Source organism: Diadema antillarum, unplaced genomic scaffold (genome assembly GCF_040938485.1).
Source record: "Diadema antillarum isolate AM-2024a unplaced genomic scaffold, OU_Dant_1.0 seq00000523_RagTag, whole genome shotgun sequence".
Taxonomy (NCBI): Eukaryota; Metazoa; Echinodermata; class Echinoidea; order Diadematoida; family Diadematidae; genus Diadema; species Diadema antillarum.
This window is the reverse complement of record NW_027271475.1, coordinates 2,529,414-2,545,362: the sequence shown is the minus strand read 5'-3', so window position 1 is coordinate 2,545,362 and position 15,949 is coordinate 2,529,414. Positions and strand designations below refer to the sequence as shown.

The 15,949-nt window shown below is 39.7% G+C and overlaps 1 protein-coding gene across 1 annotated transcript in view; it reads right to left on the bottom strand.

The window, feature by feature from the left end:
* Window positions 1-15,949, bottom strand: part of LOC139734385 (anoctamin-7-like) — a 55,048-nt gene that overhangs the window by 14,171 nt on the left and 24,928 nt on the right. The window contains exons 8-16 of the mRNA XM_071645174.1: window positions 11,946-12,104; window positions 10,583-10,668; window positions 9,338-9,459; window positions 8,688-8,777; window positions 7,577-7,729; window positions 6,228-6,264; window positions 4,535-4,644; window positions 1,481-1,623; window positions 411-591 (exon numbers count right to left, since the gene is read on the bottom strand). Of these exons, the coding sequence (XP_071501275.1) occupies window positions 411-591; window positions 1,481-1,623; window positions 4,535-4,644; window positions 6,228-6,264; window positions 7,577-7,729; window positions 8,688-8,777; window positions 9,338-9,459; window positions 10,583-10,668; window positions 11,946-12,104 (1,081 nt within the window). The remainder of the gene's footprint in view (window positions 1-410; window positions 592-1,480; window positions 1,624-4,534; window positions 4,645-6,227; window positions 6,265-7,576; window positions 7,730-8,687; window positions 8,778-9,337; window positions 9,460-10,582; window positions 10,669-11,945; window positions 12,105-15,949) is intronic.

Here is a 15,949-nt window from a genome sequence, read left to right as displayed (position 1 = left end):
CCAGACTCTCTCTCTCTCTCCTTCCCTTCTGCAAATCATCAAAAGCAAGAATCTCAACGCTGACACATATACAGTATAAACCACATACATGTATCTCACAAATACAGCTGTACGATATTTTGAAAATTGAGACTTGTGTAACAATTTCACATACTAAAAGCATCTTGATATCTTTGTAGGTTTTTTTTTTGTGTGTGTGTGTGTTGGGTCCATGTAAAATGGCAACATTACATGCAACAACTCCACTGAAAGTGAAATAGAAGTATGCACAAATCTATCTCTCTGGACCAAACAGGAAAGATTAAACCAGATAACAATTTTTACCTTTACAGTAACCCTTGTAGTACTGGACAAGTATCTTAAGACTTGCCTTATGACTGGCTAGACATGTGAAGGGTTAAGGCACTCACCATTAGGAAGCCATAGAGGATGACCTTCTCATTGTATTCCGACAGGGTGAGATCTCCCACCGGTGGTTTATTCCTCTCCTTCATCAGGTATTGGGCGTGGGCGCTCATCTGCTCCGTGTCCAGGTCACCGACCTTTCCCTTCCCACAGCAATTTGCCTTCTTCAGCTTCCGCAGCACAAACCTGCATTGTGTAATAAATGGTCTCATACGTTAGGTTCTATCAATGAACAATGGAATACCTTGTACTCTCCTGCCTAATACTAGTGGATAAGGGATAGTGCCTCATCTGTCTGGAAAAAAAATGTACAATCAGCATCATTAGCACACTGCAATATTGTTCATCATGAGACAGGACAACTTATCAATAATTTTGATTCTGAAATACAATGTATCTCACACGAAGAGTCACAGGTTTAATAACCCAGATATGATAAGTGGCAATAGCATTTGATGTCTTTGAGATAGGTGTTCACAAGACGAGAAAAGCAGCACTAAGTATAGCATTGACCATCATGGTGAGACATGGATTGCTTTGAGGCATGTAAACTTGCGTCACACATTGATACATACCTAACGAAAATTTGGCACAGGAGAACAAAAGGTCTAAAACATATGACATATTATATGAGGTTAACTCAGCAGGCCTACAAAAGAGTCATGTTCATTCAAAATTGCTTGACAAGCTTGGCTTTTGTACACGACAAATATCCTTCCACCCGTAGGTCATACAATTGAGCTTAAAACGCATATGTCTGCCTCAATGTTTATCCCCCAAACTCTTGCAAAGACAGACAGAAAGGAGATGATGTTGGGGGCCAGTAGCCTTGTTGTATTGTGATACTGTATACGCTGTTATTTTCGCATACAGATATTTTCGCGTATGAGGAGGTCATAGACATTTTCGCGAGATGTAGTTTTCGCCCTACCCTATGCACTTCTACCCGACCGCATAAAGACATTTTTGCGTGTTGTTGAATTCGTGATCCAACTGTGATTCGTGAAATTCGCAAAAAAGAAACACTCGCGAAAATAATAGCTTATACAGTAGTTAGGCATCAGAAGGGACTCACGGAAGGATGATGTCTTTGATGAACTTGGGGAACGGCTTGATGAGCATGAGCACAAAGACTTGTAGAGACAGCATGGACATACAGTTATTGTCCGTGCAGGAGTCCTTCAAGCCATCGATACCCAGGAAGGAGGAACTGGATTGCTGGGGGTCAACAGAGTAAAGTTCAAAGGTTATAGATGGGTATACAAAACCATAACTGTCAATCTGACACAATATAAGACAGTGTGATATTGTGGGACAAATTTCAGAAGTCATAACTACATAAATCAATCAGCCACTAATTTCCAACAGTTCAATTGTGAAAAATAGGAGGACATTAAGTTTTTTTTGTTATCTTTTTTTTTAAACCATCATCTCAAAATATTGTTCAAGTTGTGTACAAGCAAGTGATATTGGTCATGGCAGGATTGAAAACCTTTAAGACAAATCAAATCATACAAAATGTTTTACATCTGTTGATGCAAACACTTATTCATGGAACATCAAGTCCAGAAAAATGTCTTTTCTTTGGTGGGTTCTGTTGTATCGTTATCTTCAAAGTTTACAATCCTTTTTTTTTCAGAGTTAAAAATTCTCTCATGACGCAAATCTCTCGTTTGAAGAGGCTACACCCCCGTAAATAATGCCATTGCATATCTTGGCAATCAATGACTTAAAGTCAAAGATATAAAACACCTGTTTCTTGACCCTGGCCTAATCTAAGCATCAGTTATCGCCACAGCGCAACAGGGGGGGGGGGGGGGGGGGGGGGGGGGGGCACCGCGAGAGGAGGAGATTGTTTTGGTTTTGGCATGGGCTATGTAGCTCCATGGTGCGTGTGTGTGTGTACGTGTGTGTGTGTGTGAGTGTAGACATTCAGTGTATGCAGACAGAGCAGGGAGGTGTTTCTCTCTCACACCTCCCTGGACAGAGCATGCCTGTACTGTAGTGACCGGAACTATTGTCATTCCATTTTGTCTCTCCCCTTCTCCCTCCCCCATCTCCCCCCCCCCCCCCCCTCTCTCTCTCTCTCCCTCTCTCCCCCTCGCTCTCCCTCTCTCTCTCTTTCTCAATGATCCAGTCAGCAGGCTGATTGTAACCAGGGAGGTAGTCTCACCTCCCCGTTGTAACTCACTGCCAAATAGCACATTGTCAGCACCGGCAAACTGGCAATGCTCTCCTTCTTATTCCTGTATTTTCGTTATTTACGGGTCAATTTTTTTCGTTCGAAATGTAAAATGGATGACCATAGAATTTCTCAATAGAATATAGAATTGAAAACTTTAGAAAGGATAGAGAAAATTGAGTTCACTTTGAATGGTCTGCCACAGGCAGATATCCTTATCATGCTCTTACGTAATACGACAGCTGCTTTCTCAACGATCCAGTCAGCAGGCTGATTGTAACCAGGGAGGTAGTCTCACCTCCCCGTTGTAACTCACTGCCAAATAGCACCGGCAAACTGGCAATGCTCTCCTTCTTATTCCTGTATTTTCGTTATTTACGGGTCAATTTTTTTCGTTCGAAATGTAAAATGGATGACCATAGAATTTCTCAATAGAATATAAAATTGAAAACTTTAAAAAGGATAGAGAAAATTGAGTTCACTTTGAATGGTCTGCCACAGGCAGATATCCTTATCATGCTCTTACGTAATACGACAGCTGCTGGAGTCATCAAACCCTGGCTTGGCCTCCAGGTTTGTCACGCCTGAGCAGAAAGTTTATTTGCAATGGACAAGTACTTCGACTCCCAACTCCCAAACGACAAATATACGCACCCCACTTTGGGCAACCCCAGTTGGGGTCTCGCCTCAAACGAGGGATTGACGGCATGTTTGTTTTTTTGTTTCTTTTTTAAGTATTCATATGTTTCATTTGCAGGATTTTTAAAAACCTCTCCCTGGCTCAATTCAAGACAGATTTTTAAATTGGTATCACACGACAGAAGACTATAGTTTATATTGCTCTCTCATGATGGCTTTTTTTTTCAAAAGATTTTTTTTTCCGATTTCATGCAGACTTAATGGATTTAACCAGACTAATCTGATCTTTCCTCAATACAAGATGTGCAGTAAAATTCAGAGGTACCAATTCAATGATAAAAAAATGATAACATTTCTGCAACAAACCTCCCTGAAGAATTTGATGGGTTAAAAGACCCGGTAGTGAGGGTGCCACGGAGTGGGAAGGCTGGCCTGGCTTGGAGATATTATTAAAGAATCCCTGTACCAAATAATGTATAGCTTTCTACTGCTGATATCTGTGTAAGTACACACACAGCCATAGAATCTTGACTGGAGTTAGCTGTTACCACTAAGCGTAGTACTACGCTTCGATGCACATACTTGCTGACCAGTGCCATTTGTGGGTTTTTAATGTATCCCAGTGGGCAGTGAATGAATCGGGTCACCCATAAATCCACACACTACTGGGTTTTTAAAGGGGAACTCCAGTCCAAACATAAGTTTGTCTAATAAGAAAGAGTAAAATATTATGAGTTCAACAGTAAAATTTTGATCTAAATCGGGTGAAAAATAAGGAAGTTATGACATTTCAAATTTTCGCTAATTTTCCAGGAATCAGTTCTTGAACAGTCAATATGAATATGCAAATGGCAAAGTGAGAATGTCATTAACTCACAACTTGTCATATGGTTTGTTTATAAAATGTTGAAATTTCTAGTTTTCCATTCAAATGCAATTATGCTCAAGGCTCAAATCCTGGTATGTCTAACTGATCACTATTCTGAAGTTATTCAACCAGGAATAACATCATGTTTTAGACTTCAATGACAGAAACATTGAATTTTCGCCATTTTTATTGTACACGATCAATGGAAAATTGTGAGGGTATGACATGGTTAGCTCACTCAATCGCATTGTCATAATATCCACTGTACAACAACTGTTTTGCAGAAATTAGCAAAAGTTCAAAATATCATGACTTCCTTATTTTTCATCCGATTTCGTCAAATTTTTATCATTGAACTCGTAAGATTTCCCTCTTTTTTATTAGACTAACTTATATTTGGACTGGATCTCCCTTTTAGGGAGAGACTCTTGATGACTTACATCTCTGAAGAAGGCGATGTAGAAGAGAGAGGAGTAACTGTTGACAAACTGGAAGGCAAACAGCTTGACGATGAGAGCATTCTCATAATCAGACTGAGTCCGGTGATTCTCTGAGGGAAGACAATCAGAAGACATGTGACAAAAGGTAACTTCAACAGATGACGGGTTTGATCGCAAAAAGGGTTAGGCGCTATTTTCAAACAATTTAAAGTAAACCCATCGCTAGACAAAGTAAAATAAAACCTTTATAGTGATACCTCACTCATACATAACAAGGATCATTATTGACATTTCTAACACCCCATATTTGCTGTTTTTAGCAGCTTTAATCACAACTGTTTGAAATTAACAAGAATGGGATTGACTCCACTTAGGATCAAACTCTTCAGATATCAATGAAATGTAATTTTGGACAAAAGCCCTCATAATGCCCCTGGCAACATGACTAACATTTTCTCTTAACAAATAATTCAGGTGAAAAGATGAAAAAAATGACGAGGAAAGGCATCAGGAATGTGAGGACACTCAGAAACATTAGAAGGAATGACAACCTGGAAAGAGCAAGAGTTAAAATTTGTGTACTACTATCCCTTTTGCAACACTGACAAATTGATTCCTTTGGTATTTTCTAAAGCTGGTATATTCAGAGTTGGTAATTCACACATTTCCTCAGAATGATACAACTGGAAACTTCCTCATGATAGAGGGGGAAACAATATTACAGATTTCTGGCGAAGTTTTCTTACCCCCCCCCCCCCCAAAAAAAAAAAAGAAAAAGAAAAAGAAATAATAACCCTTATTATCTATACAAAGGGAGAGCATATACTTGAATGACAAGGAGCTAGCTTTTCATCTATTTTTTTTTTTAATTCTGAGGTGTATTACAGTTAGATTTCATACACCACTGTGTGATGTTTATATACAATATTATACTAGTAACCTTTAACACATGAACAATCAAACAAGAAGACTCTACCTTCTTTTCAGTGCAAGTCTCAATTTTGCCCACGTCATTATGACGCTGCATTTTGTTACATGTATATAGGTTAATAGGTAGTATTGCCCAATAACTACCTCCATCATATTTGCTTTGACATTATCAAATTTATTGGAACAAGATAACGAGCAAATATTGAAATCCACAAGTTAATTCCTGATATGGCATAACAGGCTGATACACTACTTTAACTACCAGAAGCCCGCTGGTGAAATATACATAGGGATATATCCTTCTCATTGCAATAAATATAGATACGTAGAGTTTTGCTCAGTTCATATTTCTTTCCATAGAGTCTTTGTGGAGGTGTCGTGGCTGAGTGGATCAGAGCTCTCGTCTGTGAATGGCACGAGTGTGGTATGGTTCGTGGGTTCGAGCCCATGCCACATTGATGCTCTCCATCACCCAGGAGTATAAATGGGTACCAAGTAGGAGAAAGCTTATGTTGGTTGATCAGCATGTGCACGCCTGTAAAATGGCTGTGACTGGCTGGAATGCTCCCCAGGGAGTGGAGAATGAGCACTGTGAGTACTGGTCGGAAATAATGTATCCATTGACCAGGGTAATAATAGTTTGTAAAACGCACTGAGATACTTAACACGTGTGAAATGCGCTATATAAAAACCAGCTATCATGATTATCATTTGTATCTTGAGGTCGAACTTATGACATGTGTAATAAATATTCCTCACTCACCCCAATCATTCAGCTTGTATGCTATCTTGTCGTAAATCTGGCAGGAAATAAAGTCAAGAAACCAAGACCATAATTCAAAACACACGACAACTCATTACGACAACTGTTGTCACGAGCATTGCGTTCTACCTGCATGCAAAGCTCACTTCACATAATCTTTTTCTTTTCTTTTGAAAGAATCATTGAGCAGACACTGTTATTAGTAAATAGTTCTTGGCATGGTTCGAAAACATGAACCATTTCTTTTTTACAACAATGTCTTTTGTGTGTTAACTTCAACAAATATGGAAACCCTAAAAAGATATCTGATGCTACATTGGTAAAAACTACGGGAAGTTGAATCTGTTCAGTCCTACATGAACATGATAAATTTTGCATTAAGCATTACATCAAAATCAAACTACCCGAAATATACTTTTGCTGAAACATCTTGGCTGTGTCAATGGTACTTGCATACAACAGGAATGAACATAACTTGTGCTGTAAAATAAAAATACAAAACAATCACTATTAATACTTGTGTGTATAGCAAACAAATTTTTCAAAGTAAATGCCTTAGCCAACATGATGAGATGATTGGCAGCAAGGCAAACATACTTTAAGGGGCATTGCAATTCTGCCTCAAAAGTTTTGAAAGTGCATTCATTGACCTGGGTGCTACCCACAGAGCAGTTTGCCACAAAGACACACACAATAATTTCAGTTCTCTGAATGGCTGTATGTAAATAAATGTAGCCAAGTGGTTGCAAGTATTTTGGCTGTTGCTATAGTAACTACAGTTATAATAGTTATTGTTCATCTCTTCATGAAATGGGTCAGAAGAGAAGAAGCACCACGAGTTTGTATCATACAGTGTATCAACACTATGATGTCATGGCTGATTACTGTTCATTACCAGTGACAGTCCTAGGCTGACAGCAGACTACACAAGAGGTACCCAATATTTTAACTCAATGTGACGGCTGATTTGACTTGACCATGCCACAGAACTTGTGACTGCCATTTCCGATGTTTTCAATAGTGATTTTAAACTCTTGCCGATAAAGGTCCTAATCACGGATGAGGAAGAATGCAGAGAATGTTTGGAATCCCTTGCTCGGATGCGGGATGAGGGATGCGGGATGCGGGATGCGGGATGGGATGCGAGATGGGATGCGGGATGCCGGATGTGGGATGCGGGATGTGGGATGCGGGATGTGGGATGGGATGCGGGATGGGATGCGGGATGCGGGATGCGGGATGCGGGATGCGGGATGCGGGATGCGGGATGCGGGATGCGGGATGCGGGATGCGGGATGCGGGATGCGGGATGCGGGATGCGGGATGCCGGATGCGGGATGTGGTCTTACCTTGCCGAGTACCAAGATGGAGATGGAGTTTAGGATGGAGGCGACGACGGACGACAACAGGAGCTGAACCAGGGTGCTCTCATCAGACAGGAGAGCAGCGATAAAGAGGCGGTAGATGATCACGCTGATGACACTCACGATCACCAGCATTGCCTGGTAGGAGGATGGGGTTGTAAATACATACATATGATAAATTACACTTTGATTGCGCTTTATACAGAAGTTTCTAAGCATTTTTAATACCAAAGATACATAGCTACATACATTCACTTTTTTTTTAAAACTTTCCTAAAACAGATAAGACATGGACTAACAATGTATTTTACTTAACACCAAGGGTAGCCCCTTCGGTGTATATCATTACTCCACCAAAGGGCCCTGTCTTTGTTATTACCCAATTAGTGAGTGAAAGGGGACATTTAAATCTCCCCCTCTCACTCCCCAATTAAAGAAAACAACAAACCCACACAGACAGGAAGCACAGAAAACACTTAGAATAAAAACCACCAAATCTTGTTTGAATGTAAGCATTGAGTGGTACTTGAACCATAAAGGACCTCCCATTTAAGGGTCTATGGCCTTTTCCACTACAACGCAAAGCCTAACAGGACCTGGAGGTAGTAAAGAGCTGATTGGGCTGTGCCACAGATATCCCTCAATATACATGGATAGAACTTGACATACCAGTATGTGCAGATATCCCTCAACATACATGGATAGAACATCGTGACATATGTGTATGTTTACCCCATGGGTGTAGCGCTCTACTGCAAAATTTTTTTCTCTGGAGGGTCCTCTTTCATGAATGTGGTTGCAACTGTCAGAAAGTTACAATACTTACAGTTGCCATGACAGCAGTTGGCCAACAACCACTCAGCTGCCAGTGTTCAAGTAGATACTCTGTCGTAACTTGTAAAATCATAATTTCAAACTTTTTTTTTATGAACTGGGCTTACAACTACAAGTACTGTAACATTGGGTTTTGTTCACTCTCTGTTCATTAGACAGGCATTTTACTGAAGTAGGCTCTCAAAGCAGAAAGAGGTTAAGAGAGAGGCAGATGAGAAGCAAAAGATAAGGGGGAGAGAAAAATATGACAGGCACAACTCACCATAAAGATCAGAATGCTGAATGAAGTCATGAACTTGAGAAACCTGCGATAGAATGGGTAGTACCAGTCCGGGAGATCGGATACTGGATCCTTGAAAATGGTGGGGAAGGGAATGAGAAACATGTCACAATCATCACCAAAGATATAGCATGAAAATTAAGGTATGACACCATAAGAATAAATCTGGAGTAATGTACCTTGATACAAATGTCATGAATTGATAATATCTCATGAAAACTGCAGTTTTAATTGGACTGACATCTGCCCTTTAATGCCTTATTGCAGTCTCTAATCCCATCCCCACCCCCCCCCCCCCCCCACACACATACACACATACACTACAAGCTCCCACTGACAAATGACAGTGCTGTCAGCATTAGCTTTGATTAATGCAAATGTTAGCACAGGTAATGTAAGCTATAATATTTGTGGACAGTCATCAACATGCATGAACTTTCATTTCCCATTTCTATTCCTGGACTCAAGTTAAAAGCAAACAAAATTGTGTTTACATTTAGCCTACATTCTTCCTATCAAGTTATATCAGACACATCCCCCCCCCCAAAAAAAAAAGGCTCTACATGAAGTACTGTATACCCTGAAATGGATATAAGCTTCCTAGATAGAAACCAATACCATGTATCACTTACCGGACGCTCTTTAGTGCCATAAAACTCTGGTCTGTCTGGTTCAGACATATCATAGTCGTCAACATCCCACTCGTAAGCTAACCTCACTCGCTTCCTCTTCCATAATTCCTGGAAGATAGTTCCTGAAGGAAAGAGAGGCAAAAATCGCTGTCACATGGTTGTATCGCATATCTCACATGAATACGGAAATGAAGATAACATATCTACCATACACACTGAAAAACTCATTCATCATGCATGAAGTTAATCACTGACACGTAGCAGTGAGGTCTACATGTACACGTATGTACACATTGTATTTGACATCACTTTACATGTTGTACTATGGATGTAGGCAAATCTTTGATATAAGTACATATTGCTAGAATAATAATAATAATAATAATAATTGATATGATTTATATAGCGCCAAATCCACTCTGCAGAGTGCTCTAGGCGCGGAAGGAAGAGAAAGTGACGAAGTAAAAGACATATAAATATCAAGTACATGTAATGAGTAATCAAATTGAGGCTTTAAACAAGTGAGTTTTTAGACTGCTTTTAAAGGAGTCTGATGAAGAACAATTTTTAACGGCTGAAGGTAAGTTATTCCATAAGGTGGGAGCAGCATGGCCAAAGGCACGTGTGCCCCATATTGTAGTGAATCTTGGAATTATCAGAGAACCGGAGTTGGATGAGCGTAAAGATCTAGCAGGGATGTAATTATGGAGTAAGTCAATGTTATACTGAGGAGCAGCGCCCTGAATGCAATGAAAAGTCAAAAGTAAAATCTTAAAAATAATGCGATCTTTGACTGGTAACCAATGAAGTGATCTCAAAATAGGGGTGATGTGAGTGTGCTTCTTGGATAGTGTGATAATGCGTGCTGCCGCATTTTGAAGCCTCTGAAGCTTGGAGAGCTGAGTTTGTGGTAAGTTAAATAAGACAGAGTTTCCAAAGTCCTCATGTAAATAAATGAAACCTTCACTTGAATGAAATGCTAAGACAAAGAAGATTACAATTTTGCTTAGGAGACAATTTAGTATCTTCACATCATCTCTCCTGCATTTATTATTGGTTTGAATCTTTGGCTTACAAAAATGTTAATTAAAGCAAACATAGAGGAAGATGTTATTCTTCCTGTTGGCCATCAGGCTAGTGTTCTTGATTATAATTAGCCAAGAGTAGCATCTACCCAGCCGTCGGATCGGTTCTGACTTCTCTTTGCTGAGAGAACTTGTGCAATTCATTGTGAAGTTAACTTACCCCAAAGGCAGATGACCAGCGCGAAATATGGTGTCACTTCGGAGTCAAATGAGTTCTTGAAGACTCTGATGGCAGCATCGGTGTATCTTTAAGGGTAAAGAGGTGACAAAGATCAAGTTACACAGGGTAGGAATTCCTCATGCTAAGCATCAATTCTCAATGGATAGCAATTCATTCACATACATGTTCATAGAGTCGAGTACAATGTACAAATTCAACGTAGTGATAAAGGAATGTAAACTACCAACGGAAGGATGTGTGTATGATACAGCCATGGAATTTATTCTATGCAATGCAATCTAAGTTATGAAATTTACATTTATATATTTTTTTTTTTACAAGTAGTCTAAATGTATCGCAAATAATGTTCTCACACACCTGCACAATACACAACGACAACAGCATGGCGAAGACGCAAGTTTTAAAAGCTTTCTTACAAATTTGATGGTAGAACTGTGAGTTGACAATAATCTTACCACTCCCCCCCCCAAAAAAAAAAAAGAAAATAAAATAGCAAAGAAGCAGACTGAAGATTAACTTGCTAGTCTCTCAATATTGCTGCAGTTAAAAACAAATCTTCATGACAAATATTGTTTGCTACCTTCTGTACGAAATCAAACAATGCAGGCAAACATATGGATGAGTCCTGCAAGCTTTAATAGTGTGTACACCGCAGTGAACACATAGGCCCAAAGTCACGAAGATGGTACAAATGAAACCATGGTTTAAACCATAGACAAAAACCATGGAGCGCCAAGTGTCGCATGGAATATTTCGTTACGAAATCAGTCATTTTGTCGATGAAATGACAACATTTTGTAACTAAATTAACCTTTCGTCCACGAAATGATAATTTCGTTAATGAAACGGTCATTTTGTCGACGAAATGACCAATTTCGTAACGAAATATTCCGTGCGACACTTGGCGCTCCATGGTTTTTGTCCATGGTTTAAACCATGGTTTCATTTGTACCACCTTCGTGAATTCGGGCCGTATTGGTCAAATATTCATGTCATATGTTCAGAATCAAGTCTTACAGGATTATACAGGGAAAAAAGGGGGCGGAGTTTCTACCGGAAAAGGTTAACATAAATTGTGATTCTGTAACAGTGTTTCTTGTTTGTTTATTTTTTTTAAGGGGGAAAGAAGAAATTGTATTGTATGAAAAACATAGCTGGACTTCCTCTTTGTAAGTCACTGTATTGAGGTAGCGCCATTGACTGTTATGCAACGACATCAATGGTAATATCATTCCACTCACAGTGTAACACTACATACTGTATGACAGATCTACAGTACATGGGATCAAGAATAGTAATAGTGTTTAATGAGGTATGCCTTAGCACTCTCCCTAAAGCTCACTTTGTTATCATCGATTCCCCTTCGAACTGTTGCGTGAGGTTGTTCAGCAGCTCGCGGTCGTAGGAGCTGAGGTTGTACCGGGTCAAGTTCTCCTCCAGCTCCCCCATGAGAGCCCTCTGGGCCTCCTCCGTCTCCACTTCATCCAGGTAGTCATCAATGCTGAAACAGGAATGGATTGATTGACCCCTTTAAAGTGCCCATGCACGTAGCTTAACTTTCCTGGGGATCTTTTTCATCCAGCATTCTGTAATTCAACCAAACTTGACCTACATGTTTGTAGTTGTAAAGTGAGTGTCAAAAGCTCACTCAGACATAGTAGTACTAACGTGTCTCAGTTGAACAGAAAGGTCAGGGTGACACAATAGGTATTGAGGGGATTAGGTGATATCTATTAATTGACAATTGATGATGATGATGATGATGATGATGATGATGATGATGATGATAATAATAATGATAATAATAATAATAATGATAATAATAACAACAATGATAATGATAATGATAACAAGGAAAAGTAGAAATTACGCGGTGCGTAATATATGTCCCCGCCGGAAGTAGCATTTAGTAGCAAAATGTACAATATAGGTAAAAAATCAAGGTCAAAGGTCAACGAAGTCAAAGGTCAAAATTCTGTGTAGAAGTTTTGAAGCCCTCACCTAGTGCCATCACATAAAGCAAACAGAATCGAAATCGGGTTAGAAATGGCGAAGGAGTAGCATTTTGTAGCCACTGTACAATATAGGTCAAAAATCAAGGTCAGAGGTCAAAGAAGTCAAAGGTCAAAATTCTGTGTAGAAGTTTTGAAGCCCTCACCTAGTGCCATCACATAAAGCAAACAGAATCGAAATAGGGTTAGAAATGGCAAAGGAGTAGCATTTTGTAGCCAATGTACAATATAGGTCAAAAATCAAGGTCAGAGGTCAAAGAAGTCAAAGGCCAAAATTCTGTGTAGAAGTTTTGAAGCCCTCACCTAGTGCCATCACATAAAGCAAACGGAAGTGAAATCGGGTTAGAAATGGCGAAGGAGTAGCATTTTGCCCTGACAGCGGACAACAGATGGAAGTATGTCGATGACCTGAGCATAGTCGAAATCTCTCACAAAGCCGGCCACAACAATTTGCAATCTCATATTGAATCTGTTTGTGAATGGAGCAATGCTAATTACATGAAACCCAAGCCTGAAAAATGCAAATTGATGCACTTCACCTTCTTGCGTAATCATGTCCCCCCTCCGGTCATTACTATTGGAAACAACCCGATTGAAGTCGTATCCTCCATGCGCATTCTTGGCGTTACCATCCGATCAGACCTGAGATGGGATAGTCAAGTACGGGAAATGATCTCGCGCGCCTCTCGGAGACTTTACATTTTGTGCTCACTCAGGAGAAACGGAGTTACCCATAATGATCTGTTGTTTGTGTACACCGTGTATATCCGCCCCCTTCTTGAATTTGCTGCCCCAGTGTGGTGCACCAACCTGACTCATGAGCAGTCACAAGCGTTGGAAAAGGTGCAGAGGAGAGCTCTCCGCCTCATCAGTTACCCCTTATATCTCTCCTATAATGATGCTCTCCGCGATATGAACATCGAGTCATTGTCTGAAAGAAGGAGTTCCCTTCTCACTAGTTTTGGAAAATCCCTCCTTCGCTCTACCCGTCACCGTGACATGCTTCCTCCTCAGCGTTCCCAATAACTCGTAGCCTTAGTAACTCGTTAAATATCGACATCCCCCGAACCAGAACACAACGTTTCAGAAACTCAACAATCCCTTGCTTAGTGAGGCTACTCAATGGCTTGTAGACTTTTCTACTCATCAATGTGCAATATTCCTGACCTTTTGTAAAGTATTCTCTTTGTGTTTTTAATAGTAAATTTCATGCATATTTTGTTCATGTCCAAAAGGTCAAGGTCAATTTCAAGTGCATATCTCTGCCCATCAATGATTCTCTTGAGAGTTTTGAGGTCGTGGGGTCAAAGGTCAAGGGTCAAGGGTCAGGCTGGATGCTATAAGTTTCTTGTTTGGTGCTGATTTTCTTTTCTCTTTTATGTTTTGATGCATGGATTTGTGATAGGTTCGGTGTAAGTTGAAACTTTTTGGATTTTTAGATATCTTGTTTTTTATTTAATAACTTGGATGTTCATTGATTTGGACTTGGTGGGTGGGGGTGGGAAGCACTCAATACCTTTGTGATAAATACACTGTTTTTTAATGTTTTGTCAATTGTGTTGAAATATTGCTTTATATTTGAGATGTGCTTTAGACTTGTTTTGAGAACCACATGTTGTGCCATAACGGCGCCTTGAGTTTGTTTACATTCATATGATTGTGTTTATGATGCGTATCGATAATTAAGCTCAATTATTTTATTGTTCAGAAATATAAGTACTCCCTGCTCAGTTCAGTTACTCAATGATTTTTTACAATCATTTGTTTCTTTACATGTGCAATATTTTTCATTATCATCTATATAGGACGTTTTAGCGGCGCATTAAAAACGCGTATTGTAGTCCGCTCAATTTTTACCGTTCAATATCGGAGCTTATTGAACGAATCGCATAGACCAACGTATTAATTCCCCATAGGCTACCGTTGTTACTTGCCGTTCAAGATCACACGATATTCAATTCTGTCTCGTTTATTGCGTGAGCGCTTGCTGAATGCGCAAACGCTTGCTACTAGTGCGCGTCATTTTGTTACATTTTCACAAGCGCGCAAACATCTTGCTAGTTGTTTGTTTCATACGCAGTTTTAGGGGCTTCCCCCTTTCAGCGCTGGGATGGGACTGCCGAGTCAACTTCAAAGACGAGTAGAAGCCGGGTAATTTTGTGCAGTTTATGCTTGCTCTGCCTGATTGTATAGATGATAATAATTATATTGGATGGCCTTGATTCATGGAAAACCAGGGAATATTGCACTCGTTAGGGTCAATATTGCACTCATCTTCGATTCGTGCAATATTGGCCCTAACTCATGCAATATCCCCTGGTATCCCATTCATAGCCATCCAATATAATATAAGTATTCGTACTCCATTATTGATAATTTTAATACATGCATTTTTATTGAGGGTTAAGAGGTCAAAGGTTTTAATCAGCGAAAAAGAAAAAATCTATGCATGTACTGTTTGTTGATAATTTCCATGGGAGTTTTAGGGTCTTGGTTCGAAATTCAGGGATTTGAGGCCGGGTTGAAATATCAATGTTTTACCTGTTTGTACAGTGTTTCCGTCATATTCATATTCATATCGATAGCCAATTTCACAAATATATATATTTACATTTTGTACAATGTTGTATTTCTGTTTTAATTGTAAAATAACAATTTCAGCTAATGAGCTGCATGTTCTTTTTTATTGTCAATAAACCTTCATTGAATTGAATTGAATTGAATTTTGTAGCAAAATGTACAATACAGGTCAAAATCAAGGTCAAAGGTCAAAGAAGTCAAAGGTCAAAATTCTGTGTAGAAGTTTTGAAGCCCTCACCTAGTGCTATCACATAAAGCAAATGGAATTGAAATCGGGTTAGAAATGGCAAAGGAGTAGCATTTTGTAGCAAAATGTACAATATAGGTCAAAAATCAAGGTCAAAGGTCAAAGAAGTCAAAGGTCAAAATTCTGTGTAGAAGTTTTGAAGCCCTCACCTAGTGCCATCACATAAAGCAAACGGAATCGAAATCGGGTTAGAAATGGCGAAGGAGTAGCATTTTGAAGCAAAATGTACAATATAGGTCAAAGGTCAAGGTCAAAGGTCACAACTGAAATTCTGTGCAGAAGTTTCAAAGCTCCCATGTAGTGCTATCATATAAAGCAAACAGAATCAAAATTGGCTCATAAATGACAGAGAAGTAGCAAATTGAACATTTTGATCACACACGGACGCACAGACGGACGGACGGACAGACGCTACGACGGACAGACGGACGCACGGACACACACACGTACGGAGCCCGTTTCATAGTCCCCTGCTCGAACTCGTTCGGCGGGGACAATAATAACAAG